The 17322-nt window shown below is 39.1% G+C and overlaps 1 protein-coding gene across 6 annotated transcripts in view; it reads left to right on the top strand.

Annotated features, from left to right (window-relative positions):
• Nucleotides 1-17322, top strand: part of ARID1B (AT-rich interaction domain 1B) — a 440882-nt gene that overhangs the window by 333245 nt on the left and 90315 nt on the right. For 4 of the 6 annotated variants that reach the window (XM_032407588.1, XM_032407586.1, XM_032407587.1 and 1 more), the window contains exon 7: nt 10604-10693. The exons of the other annotated variants lie outside the window; for them this stretch is intronic. In XM_032407588.1, coding sequence (XP_032263479.1) covers nt 10604-10693 — 90 coding nt within the window. The remainder of the gene's footprint in view (nt 1-10603; nt 10694-17322) is intronic. 6 annotated transcript variants of the gene reach the window in all.

The following is a 17322-nucleotide window of genomic DNA, read 5'->3' as shown; positions in this document are numbered from 1 at the left end:
CTTTTTTTCTAAGAGAGAACTAAGAAACAGATTCCAAAGAGAGAACTAAGAGTCAAGGAAGAGATTCTTTTTTTTTTTTTTTTTTTTAAGATTTTATTTATTTATTTGACAGAGAGAGATAGAGCACAAGCAGGGGGAGCAGCAGAGATAGAGGGAGAAGCAGGTTCCCCGCCGAGCAAGGAGCCCAATGTGGGGCTCGATCCTAGGACCCTGGGATCATGACCCGAGCCGAAGGCAGCTGCTTAACTGACTGGGCCACCCAGGCGCCCTCAAGAATTCTTAACTACAGAGAATAAACTGATAGGTACCGCAGGGTGGGTTGGTAGGGGTATGGAGGAAATTGGAAATGGGGATTAAAGAGTACCCTTATCATGATGAAAAAATAAAATGAGAAAAGCAATAGCCTTCCTCTACACAAGCAATAAACAGTTAAAACACATACTATTAGAGAAAATCCCATTTGTAATAGCAACAAAGAAGATTAAATGCTCAGGAATAAATTTAACATAAAATGCACAAAACTTTTATGTACTTGGAAGAAACTAAAGAATACATGAAAAATGAAAGATGTCTTCTGTTCTTGAACAGGAAGAACTCAATAGTCATCCGTTCTCCTTAAATTATAATATCATTGTAATCCCAGTAAAAATATTAACAAGCTATTTTATATAGACAAAATGATACTAAAGTTCATATAGAGAAAATAAATATGATAGAAAACACTGAAAAAGAAAAAGTAGGTTGAGGGGTTAGGGAGCTAGCCTTACTAGATATTAGAAAATGCTATAGGAGTAAATCTTAAAAGCTCTGATCACAAAAGATAAAATTTGATCTATATCTCATCACACTCAAAAATAAACTCCCAGTAGATTAAGATCAGACCATGCAAACCATGCATGTACTTGAAGAAAACTGGGGTGAATTCCTCTTTAACCTTGGTGCTGAGAAGAGCTTTCTAACTAGGACACAAAATCCAGAGGCAATAAAAATAAAGGTTGATAAATTTGGCCCTTGTTTAAAAAAAAAAAAAAAGGTTCCATTACAGAAGACATCATAAAATCCAAAGACAATTGACAAAGTAGGAGAAAACAGTCACAACTTACACCATAGAAAAAGGGCTAACATCCCTGATATATAAAGAATTCTTAAAAATTTCAAGGCAAAAGTACTAAAAACCCAGACTAATGTGGGAAGGACTTGAACAAGCAATGAACCAAAAGAGATATTTTTATATCTCTCAAAATGAAAAGGTGGTCAAACCCACTCAGAATCAGGAAGGCAAATTCAAAAATCTCAGATACTGTTTCTCATATATAAGACTGACAAACATGTTTTAAATGACCGCATACTTTGTTAGTGGGGTTACAGAGAGACAGACCCTTCAGACATTACTGATGAGAATTTAAATTGTTTCAGAGCTTCACAAGGGAAATTTACATATTTTTTTGCCCCATCCATCCCACTTCAAGGAATTTACCCTAAAGGTAGATCTCAGACAATACAGAAATACATATACAAGAGATTGGAAACAACCTAAATGCCCATATATAGGCAAGTGGTTGAATAAACTATGGAATATTCACACAAAGGAATGCCATATACCTGTTCCTCAAATGAAAATGTTATAAACTTATAGAACGTACTTTTCAGGGTATGTTGTTAAGTGGAAAAGCAAAGCCAAAAGCTGTCTAGGATATGCTACCCTTCAAGTAGGGAGTAAAATAATATAAGAGAATACAAAAGAATGAATGGGTCAACCAGGAAATTAAAGAAGAACTTAAAAAATTCATGGAAACCAATGAAAATGAAAACACAACTGTTCAAAATCTTTGGGAATACAGCAAAGGCAGTCCTAAGAGGAAAGTATATAGCAATACAAGCCTTTCTCAAGAAACAAGAAAGGTCTCAAATACACAACCTAACCCTACACCTAAAGGAGCTAGAGAAAAAAAACAGCAAATAAAGCCTAAACCCAGCAGGAGAAGAGAAATAATAAAGATCAGAGCAGAAATCAATGAAATAGAAACCAAAAGAACAGTAGAACAGATCAACGAAACTAGGAGCTGGTTCTTTGAAAGAATTAACAAGATTGATAAACCCCTGGCCAGACTTATCAAAAAGAAAAGAGAAATGACCCAAATCAACAAAATCATGAATGAAAGAGGAGATCACAACCAACACCAAAGAAATACAAACAATTTTAAGAACATATTATGAGCAACTCTATGCCAGCAAATTAGATAACCTGGAAGAAATGGATGCATTCCTACAGCTGTATCAACTACCAAAACTGAACCAGGAAGAAATAGAAAACCTGAACAGACCTATAACCACTAAGGAAATTGAAGCAGTCATCAAAAATCTCCCAACAAACAAAAGCCCAGGGCCAGATGGCTTCCCAGGGGAATTCTACCAAACATTTCAAGAAGAATTAATACCTATTCTTCTGAAACTGTTCCAAAAAATAGAAATGGAAGGAAAACTTCCAAACTCATTTTATGAGGCCACCATTACCTTGATCCCCAAACCAGACAAAGATCCCATCAAAAAGGAGAATTACAGACCAATATCCTTGATGAACATGGATGCAAAAATTCTCACCAAAATACTAGCCAATAGGATCCAACAGTACATTAAAAGGATTATTCACCACAACCAAGTGGGATTTATCCCTGGGCTGCAAGGTTGGTTCAACATCCGCAAATCAGTCAACATGATACAATACGTTAACAAAAGAAAGAACAAGAATCATATGATCCTCTCAATAGATGCAGAAAAAGCATTTGACAAAGTACATCATCCTTTCTTGATCAAAACTCTTCAGAGTATAGGCATAGAGGGTACATACCTCAATATCATAAAAGCCATCTATGAAAAACCCACAGTGAATATCCTTCTCAATGGGGAAAAACTGAGAGCTTTCCCCCTAAGGTCAGGACGCGGCAGGGATGTCCACTATCACCACTGCTATTCAACATAGTATTAGAAGTCCTAGCCACAGCAATCAGACAACAAAAAGAAATAAAAGGCATCCAAATCGGCAAAGAAGAAGTCAAACTCTCACTGTTTGCAGATGATATGACACTTTATGTGGAAAACCCAAAAGACTCCACCCCAAAACTGCTAGAACTCATACAGGAATTCAGTAAAGTGGCAGGATATAAAATCAATGCACAGAAATCAGTGGCATTCCTATACACCAACAACAAGACAGAAGAAAGAGAAATTAAGGAGTCGATCCCATTTACAACTGCACCCAAAACCATAAGATACCTAGGAATAAATCTAACCAAAGACGCAAAGGATCTGTACTCAGAAAACTATAAAATACTCATGAAAGAAATGGAGGAAGACACAAAGAAATGGAAAAACGTTCCATGCTCATGGATTGGAAGAACAAATATTGTGAAGATGTCAATGCTACCTAGACCAATCTACACATTCAGTTCAATCCCCATCAAAATACCATCCACTTTTTTCAAAGAAATGGAACAAATAATCCTAAAATTTGTATGGAACCAGAAAAGACCCCGAATAGCCAGAGGAATGTTGAAAAAGAAAAGCAAAGCTGGCAGCATCACAATTCTGGACTTCAAGCTCTATTACACATTTGTAATCATCAAGTCAGTATGGTACTGGCACAAAAACAGACACATAGATCAATGGAACAGAATAGAGAGCCCAGAAATGGACCCTCAACTCTATGGTCAACTAATCTTTGACAAAGCAGGAAAGAATATCCAATGGAAAAAAGACAGTCTCTTCAACAAATGGTGTTGGGAAAATTGGACAGCCACATGCAGAAGAAGGAAACTGGACCATTTCCTTACACCACACACAAAAATAGACTCCAAATGGTTGAAAGACCTCAATGTGAGACAGGAGTCCATCAGAATCCTAAAGGAGAACACAGGCAACAACCTCTTCGACCTCAGCCACAGCAACTTCTTCCTAGAAACATGGCCAAAGGCAAGGGAAGCAAGGGCAAAAATGAACTATTGGGACTTCATCAAGATAAAAAGCTTTTGAACAGCAAAAGAAACAGTCAACAAAACCAAAAGACAACTGACAGAATGGGAGAAGATATTTGCAAATGACATATCAGATAAAGGGTTAGTATTCAAAATCTATGAAGAACTTACCAAACCCAACACCCAAAGAACAAATGATCCAATCAAGAAATGGGCAGAAGACACGAACAGACATTTCTCCAAAGAAGACATCCAAATGGCCAACAGACACATGAAAAAGTGCTCAACATCACTCGGCATCAGGGAAATCCAAATCAAAACCTCAATGAGATACCACCTCACACCAGTCAGAATGGCTAAAATTAACAAGTCAGGAAACGACAGATGTTGCCAGGGATGTGGAGAAAGGGGAACCTTCCTACACTGTTGGTGGGAATGCAAGCTGGTGCAACCACTCTGGAAAACAGTATGGAGGTTCCTCAAAAAGTTGAAAATAGAGCTACCCTACGATCCAGCAATTGCACTACTGGGTATTACAAATGTAGGGATCCGAAGGGGTACATGCACCCCGATGTTTATAGCAGCAATGTCCACAATAGCCAAACTGTGGAAAGAGCCAAGATGTCCAACAACAGATGAATGGATAAAGAAGAGGTGGTATATATATACAATGGAATATTATGCAGCCATCAAAAGGAATGAAATCTTGCCATTTGCAACGACGTGGATGGAACTGGAGGGTGTTATGCTGAGCGAAATAAGTCAATCAGAGAAAGACATGTATCATATGACCTCACTGATATGAGGAATTCTTAATCTCAGGAAACAAACTGAGGGTTGCTGGAGTGGGGGGTGGGGTGGGAGGGATGGGGTGACTGGGTGATAGACACTGGGGAGGGTATGTGCTCTGGTAAGCGCTGTGAATTGTGCAAGACTGTTGAATCTCAGATCTGTACCTCTGAAACAAATAATGCAATATATGTTAAGAAAAAAAAAAAAGATAGCAGGAGGGGAAGAATGAAGGGGGGGCAATTGGAGGGGGAGACGAACCATGAGAGACAATGGACTCTGAAAAACAAACTGAGGGTTCTAGAGGGGAGGGGGGTGGGAGGATGGGTTAGCCTGGTGATGGGTATTAAAGAGGGCAGGTTCTGCATGGAGCACTGGGTGTTAATGCATAAACAATGAATCATGGAACACTACATCAAAAACTAATGATGTAATGTATGGTGATTAACATAATAAAAAATAATTCTCAAAAAAAAATAATATAAGAGGATACACAGGTATGCTTTCATTTATGAAAAAAATATGTAGCAAAGACAAACCAAAACCTAAAAAGATTGTTTTTTGTAAAGGGCAACTGGGAAAGAAGTGGAAAGAAGGAGAAATAGAAATAGGGCAGCAGGGTTGAGGAGGGACTGACTCTTTGGCATGTATCTTTTTGTATCGCTGTGACTTCGGGAACTATAGAAGTATTTCACATACCCCCTGAATATCAAAACAGTTAAAGCCAATCAAGGTGTGAAGGGAATGCAAAATGGCAAGAAGTCCTAACAAATGGCTCTGTGTTCTTCACAGTGATGTAGATTAGGAATTCTGAAATTACCTTGTGTATATAATAGAATTGAACAGATTAGTAAATTGATTTAGATAATGAGAACAGAGTTTCTTATTCTTGTAAAAAGAAGTCATAATAAGGAAAGAAGGAAGGCTAAAATATACCCTCCAATTCTGGATTGGAATCAGAGGTATTTGCATAAGCTCACCGTTAATACACACAAATACCGAAGTATAGATGTGCATATATGTATGGGTTAGTGTACATCGGCATATTTCCTACTTCTGTTCACTGAGAGGGCCTAGAAGCAGTAACACCCCAGAAATAATGAGCAGACCTACTGCCCAGACCTCAGTCTGTGAACATTGTCTTCCAGTATAAAGAACCAGCACTCCTAGGAGAAGTGGTTGATCACAGGGCTAGGTCAGGAACACTGCAGAATGAGCCTGCAGTGTCTTATGATTCCAAAAACTAAGGATTTGAAGGAGCTTCTGATGGCCAAAGCTGGAACAATTTGAGCAACAAAATAATGTCAATGTTGGATTATAACCCACGGAATAAAATAAATATCATGAGTGTATTTGTTTTTTGTTCTTTTAACAAAACTATCTCACAGTTTCCATGGCCAGGCATCCAGGCACAGCCTAGTTTGGTCCTCTGTTCAGGGCCTCCTAAGGCTGTGGAGTGTCAGATAGTCTGTCTTCTCATCTGGGGCCTCAACGAGGAAGAATCTGCTTCCAATCTCATTCAGATTGTTGGAAAAATTGCCTGCGGTTGTGGAAGTGAGGCCCTCAAGTTCTGGAGGCTGCCTGTCCTTGCCATGGGGCTCAGTTCGCATCATGGGAGCTTCCTTCTTTAAGGCCATTGGAAGCATGGGTCTGGTCAGAGAAGCCTGGGTCCTCTTTGAAAGTCGGGTCTGCACAGCATCGTCACCCTTTTGATTATCTCAAAGCCAGCCAATTAGGGACTTTAATTATATCTGTAATATGCCTTTAATTTTGCCATGTAATGTAATTTTAGGAGTGATATTTCATTACTTTTGTTATATTCTTTGGTTAAAGCCAAGTCATGGGTTCTGCCCTCAGTCAAGAAGTGGGGATTACACGATGATGTGACTTGCTGGAAGTCATCCTGTAGTGTGTCTTCTACAATGAGTTTTTGTGGATAAAAATAAATAGTCTTGGGCGCCTGGGTGGCTCAGTTGGTTAAGTGACTGCCTTCGGCTCAGGTCATGATCCTGGAGTCCCGGGATCAAGTCCCACATCGGGCTCCCTGCTCAGCAGGGAGTCTGCTTCTCCCTCTGACCCTCCTCCCTCTCATTCTCTCTGTCTTTCATTCTCTCTCTCGCAAATAAATAAAATCTTAAAAAAAAAAAAATTTTAAATAAAAAAAAGAAATAAATAGTCTTATAAATACATACACAAATGGGGAAGAAGAGCTAGTTCTTCCTCACAATAGATTTCCATTAATAAATGCAGAAGGAAAGAAGGGAATAAAGGATCATCATTACAAACAGTATTGTAATAAACATTACAGACAGGGTTCTGTAATGAATGCTAAAGTTAGTGCGTGCAAGTTTGAGAGGGACAGGATTTGCATAGTCTCCGATATCTTCCCTAAGATACTCACAACTACAAAGGACAAAATAGTAATTTTATATTGGAGAGATTTGGTAGACACCTAACTTTTACCAAATTATCAAGGTAAACAGCACCAGAAATGAAACATACCAATGTCATGAGTAAGTACTCTCCAAAAGCATCAAGTTCATAAAACATAAGGAAAGACTGAGGGTCTTTTATAGGCTGGAGGAGACTAAGGAGAAATAACTAAATGCAGTATGAGATCCTAGAATGGAAGAAAGAAAAACAATGGTGAAATTCAAATAAGATCTTTAGCTAATAGTGTGGTACCATGTTAAGTGCTTCTAGATAATTGTATTATGGTTATATAAGATGTGAACACCAGGGGACGTGGGCTAAAGGATTTATAGGAACTCATTGTACTCATTTTGTAACTTCTTTAAGTGTAAAATTAAAAGTTTTTAATAAAAAAATCATGGTATAGACTTCTGAGAGTTTTAAGTTGTCAACAGTAGAAATTCAGGTGACTTATTGATGCTTCATTTTTATTTTGTTGCACCAAGATTTTGTACAATATTGTATATACGGTCATTGGAGAATGAATACATAGCTGTAAAGTGGTGGGGTTTATTCTAACTCAGCATAGTTTTTTCCAGTTGTAAAGTTTTTTCCATTGTGTTTGCATCATTATAGACACAGACAAGGGGGAAATGGCTTTCTTTAAAAACTCCGTTTTAATGTTAAAGCCTTCCCATAAAGTTCATTTGTTTGCTATGCATGGCAATATTCTCTTTTAAAATAATTACCAAATTTTGTTTAAAAGGTTTTACTTACGAGAAACATATGTCCTATAAAAATCTATGGTTTTGAGGGTATTTATTTAATTCATTTGGTTCAGAGGGCTCTGAATTGTCTTCTTTATATGGACCATGGACACAAATGAATCCTGTATTATATTTCTCAGACATATTTTCTGATTCATCAGCTACTATGACTGTGCTCCGTTCTACCTATGCATATGGAGGATGAAGTTATTTCTTAGTAACTATGAAACTATTGGTGGAAAGATAGGGGGTAAAAACACGTGGGGAACTTAAAGTGGTTTGCTCAAATCTGTCTTTACCAGGAAAAGGCTCTTGTTTATTTCTTTAAAGGATGGATTTAATAATAAATGTTCTCATTGCTGTAAAGAGATACCTGTCTTAGAATTGCACCAGACAAGCATAGTGCTGCTTGGATTGTGGCAGTATTTTATGAATTCATGAGATGGGTTTCTTACAGCCTTTTTTTATTCTTACTTGATATATTGTACGTGAGAGCAGTGCCCTGGGCGTGTAAGTAGTGGTGTCCTATAGTAACGCAGAATTACTGTTCGCTTTGCTGTCATGAGTCTATGAATTCGGTCCGTCATACAGAAACAATCACTATAATGTAAGCACTTACTGTCTTCGTGCAGCTGATTCCCCGGTGACATTTTAAAAAGTCAGGCTTTGGCTGCAGAGTGCTTTCCATTTCTAAATGGGCTGCAGATTGGGAGCCTTAGGGCATTTCATAGGAAGCACATGACCCTGAGTAGACACAGCACCTTTTGTGTGTCTGTAGCCACGTTGATGACCAGTGTTTACCCTTGAAATTGTTTTCATCCAGAATGTTGTTTTTTTTACTTTACATTTAATTATTTGGTGCTCACACTAATTTACTACAAATGTCTAGGAGTAGAATGAATGGCTGAATAGAGGCTGGACTGTTTGTCCAGGGTTTTTATACACTAGGTGTGGCTGTAACTTACGAGCTACTCCTAGTGGTCTCTCCACACACACTTCTCAGTGTCTATAAATGCAGGTCTTGGTTTTCACTTTATTCGAGAATGAGAAGGGCATTTGACCCCAGGAGCACTCAGAAACACATTCACAGGTTTTACATGCACTCTTTTCTGAAAGTGAGAAGCCTAAACTCCCAAAAACAATTTCAGGATTTTTTAAATAAGTTCTATTTTCACAACAATGTGTACGTATTATCTAAATGGAAAATCATCTTCCTGCCCCTCTGGCTGCCACAGTTACAGCTGTTACTGGAATTAGTAATGAGTGACAGTCCTGAGAGACTCTGGGGACCGTGCTCTTCCTGGTCTGTAGTCAGGCTGCCTGGCCTCACAGAGATGCCATTAGTTAGAAAGAGAGGGTGGTTGTTCAGCATAAAACGCCAGGCTCTGCAGTGTGACCTTCACTGGGTGAATTGGTGGTGATGTTCAATACATCAATTTCTTTCTCTACTCAGTTGTGATTCTTGTAGCAGGTCCTGTGATGTCAGAGCAGTTAGCCTGACCTAGCATGATCACAGACCATAGTACCAGAGGGTGATGCAGGGAGATCCGTATATGCTTGCATGCACGTATGTATGTCTGTATGTATGTACCATGTAGGTATGTATATTTGTCTAGTTCGGTCTTTCAGTTTATTTTAGCAAAGGAGGAGATTACAAGATAAAGCAGCAAGGTCTTCATGCCCTGAGAGCTAGCACGTTGAGGATTGGGCTAAATTCAGTTGCCTTCTTCAATAATATTTTTAGTCAAAATGTATCTAAACCTCTGAGCCAGAAAGTGAGTTGAGATCTCTAGTACCTCTGATGATTCTTAAATTTCAAAATCCTGTCTCCTGCCTTCACATGATTCATTGTCTCCCTTTAGTTAATAAAAATAATAAGTATCTTTTCCTTTAATTCATATGCTCAGATTAAGGGCCATTAAATAACAAAGTTTTATTAATATTTGTTATGCTAATGAAGGGATGAAAGGAGTAAAAGACATGATTCCTGTCTCAAGGAGCTTACGTTATAGTTTGAAGACAAACTGAGCACACATTAAATAAATGGAAATCAAATAGATGTTAATAGGTGCTGTTGCTTTATTAGCAATAAAGATCAAAAAAGTTGCAGAATACTTCCCTCTTTGATGCTAATATATACTACATTTTATAGTAGTATGTTTTATGTTTTTTCACGAAGGTCTTCTGTGTTTATGTTAAATCTCTGATTAATTATAAAGATTGTTTTAGAAATTGGTCGCTATTTCTACATTGAATAAATATTTACCAACGAAAAACTGTTGGCCACTCTGCATGCCTGGCCACTTGGAAACTAGTTCAAACTCAGGAGGAGGAGTTTAGTTCATTAGCCTTGGATTTTGTTAAGTGCGTTAAAGTATATGTCAGATCTCTGCTGCTAATTTATTTGTGAGTTTGGGAACTCCTTCAGTAAGAAATGAAACTTCTCAGGAGGTCATTTGCTGAATAATGATTATCCATGTTTCTTCTTCGTTTTACTAGAAAGGGGCAATGTAGCCCACTTTTTGAGCCCTGTCTCTTTCAATATGGGACCGTACCTTCTGTAATCGTTAAATTAAATAAATGTAACTGTGTCTTGGTTTTTGCACAATTGCAATATTAATGTAGAGGGCTCCCCATCCCCGCTTCCCTTCCTGTGTTTTCCAGGCAGTCAGATGCCTCCTCAGCCACCTGGGAGCCAGTCAGAATCCAGTTCCCATCCTGCCTTGAGCCAGTCACCAATGCCACAGGAAAGAGGTCAGTCTTCAGTTCATATCTTATATATCTTTGTGTTTTGAGTATATAAGACTTACATGAATTTGGTCATCTTTGCATCTCCTTATAGATAATGTTTCTTCATCAGATGAACAAAATAAGAACATACGTACAACAAATATGGAAGAGAAGGATGCTTTCTTGCAGATTAGGTGAAGTTTGACCAAGCACAGTTCAAGACCCAAAGAATATATAGGTCCACATAGCACCCATGAAGCATAGTTTATACATGACTATAGCCTGACAGTTGATCTAGCCGAGTAAAAGTGACTGTTAATGATGCGATTTGGATATCAGTCCAAATGAAGTAAAATGTTAAGAGTGTGTGTATGTTTAACTGTTTTGATCAATTATTTATCCCAGGATACTTAAACAGTAAAGATGTAAACACAGAGTAAGACCTTGTATTATACAATTGTAGTATCTTAGAACTAGAGCCAACCCGAGAGATTGTAGAGTCCCATCACCTCAACTTACAACTAAAGAAACTGAGGACCAGAGAGCATCCATAGGACTTCCTCGTTGTCAGAGGATAGTTAGGGCCAGAGCCAGAAAAAAGAACACGGGCTTTTCCTGAAGCCCTTGGACATGTGGGTTGTCCCACATCTGCAGACTCTTTGATCTTTAGCTCAGTTGTGCACATTCACCCCACATATTATTGCCTTGGTTGCGGCCTTTGGCTCTCATTTGTTTATGTCTGTCTACTTTCTCTCCTTCTGTAGTAAAGCTGCTTTTGTTGGTGGTGATTTCCATCCAGACTAGTGTAGACCAGGGTTTACACGCCTACCACACCTACCACACCATGTGGTGCTGTGCCAACTCACTTCCCCCGCCTGTGAGCCAGTGGGAGCACGTGAAGCGTGTCACTTGCGCTCTCCCTCATGCGCATCCAGAAGACAGAAGTGGCTAGCTTGGTAGCTGCTATTTAAAGGTTCCCGACCCCTCACGTTTATAATTATGCCTGTATGAGTTGTACAGATGATGATTTGCTTCTAATTGGAATTGAAAGGTTTCAGTTATTTTACATGTTTAATAACTCAGCACCTCATGCTTTAGAAAGTAATGCCAATCAGAAGATGGATTAGTCCTAGCTACGTATCAATTGTGTTAAAATGAATATTTAGTAGGAATAAAATGAAATTTTTATTTCCTGATACCGCTACATATTTAACTTTTTAATTATAGTTTAATGTATAGCTAACACATTAATTCCCTTATTGAGATACTACAGTATGTCTTAATAATGGGATAGTTAATGGTTTTCAAACTACAGGGTGTATAAGAATTACCTGGAGAACTGGTTAAAAGAGATTTCTGGGCCACACACAGCCCCAGATTTCTGACTCAGTAGGCTTGTGGTGGGCCACTTAAAATCTGCATTTTGGACAAGTTCCCAGCTATTGCTGATGCTGCTGATCTGAGGACCATACTTTGAGAACCACTGCCTTAATGATACTATAATATGTTCTGATAATTGTGTGGTATGTGCATTTGTTTCTTTCAACGTTCCACTGTATCCTCCTGTGAACCAGTCTCGTACCTCACATCCTTTTTCTGTATTAACTCCTCGGGTCTCTGGTCATCTGGAAGTTCACGGAGAGCATACTGGCACCACGCAAGGGGGAGTTCTCTCCAAACTCCTTTACTTGGCCTTGGGTTGCACCTATGTTGTGTTGCCAGGTCAGGGAGATGGAGAAAATAAAGGATGAGAGACATTCTCCTGCACTGGAAACCTGCTCAGGCCAGAGCCAGAGCTAAGATGAAGACATTTGCCATTTCCTTTAACCCTCACCACAACCCTGTAACACCATTCCCACTGGGGGAGTCCACTTCTTCGGCAAGCATCTGAGGGTAAGAGGTTCTTTATTTGGAAGTACTACAATTCTAACCTTTATTGCTAAGAATTAAAAGAGAGAAACCCCTTCCAGATCGTCCAGCAACGTGGCCCCCGACCTCTTCCAACTAATATGTGTTTAAGAAATTTGAAAATGTAAAAAGCCAAATGTGACCCATGCTGACACAGTGAGAAAACATAGTTAAATTAAACTTTTAACTTAAACAGGCGCCTGGTGGTGCAGTCAGTTAAGCATCCAACTCTTGGTTTTGGCTCAGGTGGTGATCTCAGGGTCCTGAGATCAAGCCCCACGTCGGGCTCTGCGCCCAGTGTGGAGTCTTCTTAGGACTCTCTTTCACTCTCCCTTTGCCCCTCCCTCCTGAAAATAAATAAATAAATCTTAAAAAAAAACTTTTAACTTAAACAAATACATTAGCAAGCAAAATCTAGACTTTTCTTCTGGTGTCACTATGTAAAAACCATTGTGTAGATATGTTATTTTTTTTCCATCTTCATTGTATATAGTGTGGTTTTGGTAACTGCTAATGGATACATAACAATCTGGGTAGTTATAATGTCCATTTCCTTCGAATAGCAAATATAAATTTTATAATTTGCTAAATCTGAATTGATTTTTATGAATACGTTCCCCAAACTTTCTCTGAAAGGCTGCTAAAGATGTTATGTGCATCCCTTATGTGCCTTTTTTGGATGGACAGCCCCCTAAACGGGAAAACTTTGTATTTCCAAATAGCTAGTAAATGATGCTTTGCCATGGGGAGCCTGGGTGGCTCAGTCGGTTAAGCATCTGCCTTTGGCCCAGGTCATGATCCTGGGGTCCTGGGATCGAGCCCCGTGTCAGGCTCTCTGCTCAGCAGGGAGTCTGCTTCTCCCTCTCCTTCTACCCCTCCCCCTGCTTGTTCTTTCTCTCTCTCTCTCTCAAATAAGTAAAATCTTTAAAAAAAAAAAAAATGATACTTTGCCATGCGTGAGTTAAATTTCTTCGAAAATTGGATAGCAAAGATTTTTTTTTTTTTGATGGCTTTGTTATTTGTTAAAATCTAGGAAGAAATGTTAATTCCTAATGATATTTGATCAGGTATTTTAGTGACAAATGACACAGTCATTATAATGCTTTGGTAGAATATAGCATTTTTCTTGTCTGTTGCATCATCACTGGGCGTGTACCCACAGTATATACAGTACAAAGTAGGTTTGAGAAAACGCTTGCTAGAACATTCCCCGGTGTTGAAAATTCCCCATGTATTGGAAAGTAATTTAGCTTCATGTATGCCTTTACAATTGATACATCCCCCTGCCCCTACTGAGGGAAGTGAGGAAAGAAACAGAGAGGAAAAAAGTATGCTGATGAGTTAGCATCTTCAAAAAAAAAAAAAAATTCTCTCTTAGAAACCATGGACCTTGATAGACAAGAACATAGCTCCCGTGCTGCTGAGTACTAAAATAACAAGTTGAGCAATTCCTTTTACACTTATTTTGTTTTAATAAGATTAAGATAAGAGAGTAAGATTCCAGTTACACACATCTTTAATGTATCTACGGGGGGACGTGCCTGGGTGGCTCAGATGGTTAAGCATCTGCCTTCAGCTCAGGTCATGATCCCAGGGTCCTGGGATCGAGGCCCACGTCGGGCTCTTGGCTCAGCGGGGAGCCTGCTTCTCCCTCTCCCTCTGCCTCTCCCCCTGCTCATGCGCTCTCTGTCTTTCGCTCTCTATCTCTGTGTCTCAAGTGAATAAATAAAATCTTTAAAAAAATAAAAATCTACAGAGAATAGATTTTCTCTAATAGGAAAGAATCTAGAAACATACTTGCCTGGAGACAATGGCACAAAGAAGAGATGCAGCCTACTTGTTTGGTGGTGTGGTTTTCTGGGTATTCCCCAGAGTCCTCATGAAAGACAGCAGGACTGTTAACGCTACTCGGAAGCCTGGCTCCCCCCAGGCTCAGGAAGCTGAACTCTTGCCCTGCCATCATTCCTTCCTACTTGGTCCTTGGATTCCTGTTCAGGAAGAACATGTATTAATAAACTCTGTTCTCTCTTGAGAATTTTGCAAACCTCAAGCTGTCCTGGGATCTGAACCACATTTGTATCTGCAAGGCCATGTCCTCTTCCCAGAGCTGGTTGCTGAGTCAGGTGCAGAGTCGGTATGCTGCCCAGGTTCCCAGCAGCCTACAGTGCCCTCCGATCTGGTGGGTCTGGGGTCAAGTCTGTCTAAGGTCATCAGTCACAAATCCATTTCCCCACATTGTATGTATGCAAACATAACTGAGTTTCTGCAGTTTTATATTTTCCATCTACAAAAGCTATGTTTGCAAGGCAATATGGATATGGCCAGTGTCCCCAGGTACAAAGAAAGGGAAACATTTTAGGTATTTATTGGCCTCTTTTCTGTCCTATAGTGCTGTCCCTACACTCTGATATGCTCTCCCGTACAGCACCTGGCTTAGCGCTCTCCTCTTTGCCCCTCATGTGGTGCTAGAACCTCCTACTAACTGAATAAAGAAAATGAGTTCAAATTCTTTGGTCTTAACTGCTTCATTATTGATGTAAGTTTAAAAGACGAAAGGTCAAAACTTCAGTTTAGTCTTCTGTAACACATTCGTCACTGGGTTTTATCTTAAATCCTCTCTCTGTAGTCCTCACATAACAAAATGAAGAGTTGCTGTTAAAGCCCTTCACCAAAAAATCAAGCAGTATAAATTATGCCACCCAAGGCATTGGAGAAAGCATCCAGATAATGCTAAAAAAACCTAAAATAAATGTTACGAGAAAATCTTAGCTAACAAGTTTAGGTTAGTTTTATCCTTCTTGTATAATCTTCAGCTTGTATATCTTAAAATTTGAAGAGGGCAATAGGAAATGGCTTCATAATGTGTTGCCCTGTTTTCCAAGAGGGCTTGGAGGGAATATCTACTCAGTCATCTGAGTAGATAAATAAGTATAATTATTATTAACATTAAAATGATTGCATTTTTAACCCCCATAAAATGTTAAGCTTAATGAAACTAGCAAATGCCCTTCTAGTTATTGGATTAGCAATTAGGTGAAAACGTTTCAAGAAGGCTTATTTATTTGGACAGATGTAGAGAGGTCAGAATTAATTTTTTGAAAACCTTTTAATTGAATTCCCTTTTAATTTTCACAGTGGTGTCTAGTTAAATATTCATGGTAATGCTGGTGGTTTTCTGAAGGTCTGAACTAGATCTGGATTCTCAGAATCAGCGTAGGTGATTTAACCCTTTTCATCTGGGAGGTCAGCAGGGACCTTAGTGTAATCCCATAGCATTTGAATAATTAGAAGGTAGTAATGAGGATTTAATTAGTCCTTGAGATATGCTGAAAGCAGAGCCACTACGAACTTTCCCTTTTGGACACGGATTGCAAGCAGAGTTGACGCTTCTGCAGGACTGTGATGTGCTAGGAAATGTATTCTGTTGCTGGAGGAGGCTCTTTGGCACCATTCTGTGACCGTCAGATCTGCACGGAAGGTATCCTGGGTGAAATCTTCCAGAATTACTGAATAGCACCCTCCCCCCCACCCACCTTCATTCTTGTCCATCTACATGACAACCTTTCTTCTCTCTTTACTATTTAAACAGAGTTGTAGTCAAAACGCACAGGCTTACTATACCTGATGGAGAACTGGCTTTCTCTGTTACCAGTGGCAGCAGATTAGACAAGCTAGACGAGTGGTGGGTTTACTCTGTAGTACACAAGGCAGTAGACAAGGAGAAAATAACAAAATCCAGCCAAACTCCGTTCTTGAACGCGCTGACTAGAGAGTCCCAAGATTCCGGTCTTCGGAATCTGATCTTCACAATGATATTTATCAGTAACTCCATGTTTATGAATATAAAGAGTGCCATTATCCAGAAAAGGTGTGTAGCACAGAGGTGGGATTGGACATTTAGATGTTTTTCTTGTGTGCCCACCCTGAAAAGGTGAATCAGAATTTGTATACGTCACAAGTATGAGGTTTCGAATGTACCTATTTTGTGTAGACTGAATAGACTACATCTTCATTTTTCTCCTATTTTTTCTTTTGTTATTAATCCCAAATGTTAACTGACTTGGTATAATTTTATTCTCACTGCTTGGTGGTATATTTTATCTTCTTTCTGAAGTCCAAACAGAATTCCTCATCAAATTTCTAGGCACATTCTATTTGCTTAGGGCAAATCTTTCTTACTTTTAATGCCAAGGGCAAGAAAAGAAAGCTCTTAAAATAAATCGAGTCTTTTACTATAAATTAGACCGAGCTCTTGAGGGCCAGAACTGAATCTTTTTTAGACTCTGTATTTCTATGTCTACAACAGAGCCTCATGTATAGTAGATGTTCAACCAAGTTTGAGCTGGACAACACAAAATAATGCAGCCTTCACACCAATTCGGAAGTTTCAAATGGTTTCAGAGCACAGAACAACCAAAGAACAAAATATTTTGTGTTCTTAAATTTTAATTTAAGAATATTGTCTCAATTTTACCATGATAGGTCATTTGCTGTGGTGTAGGCTGTTTCCCTCTCTTAAGACATGGTGGGCATTTTGATCTTGCACCAGATGAAAGCTGCCACTTCTGCTACCCATCCTTCCTGGACGTATTTCTATAACTTACAGACATGACATCAGGCTGAGCTGGAGTCTTCCCACCTGCAGCCTGGCATTAAATGAGTTGTCCAGAGGCCACTCCACCCCCCCCCACCTTACCCGAACCAGGCTCTTTATATCTTAGGAATATTTAAATGGAAATAAGTAA

The sequence above is a fragment of the Phoca vitulina genome, unplaced genomic scaffold, assembly GCF_004348235.1.
Source record: "Phoca vitulina isolate PV1807 unplaced genomic scaffold, GSC_HSeal_1.0 scaffold9, whole genome shotgun sequence".
In the NCBI taxonomy this organism is placed as follows: domain Eukaryota; kingdom Metazoa; phylum Chordata; class Mammalia; order Carnivora; family Phocidae; genus Phoca; species Phoca vitulina.
Note: the sequence above shows the minus strand (reverse complement) of the source record. Positions and strands in the feature narration are given on the sequence as shown.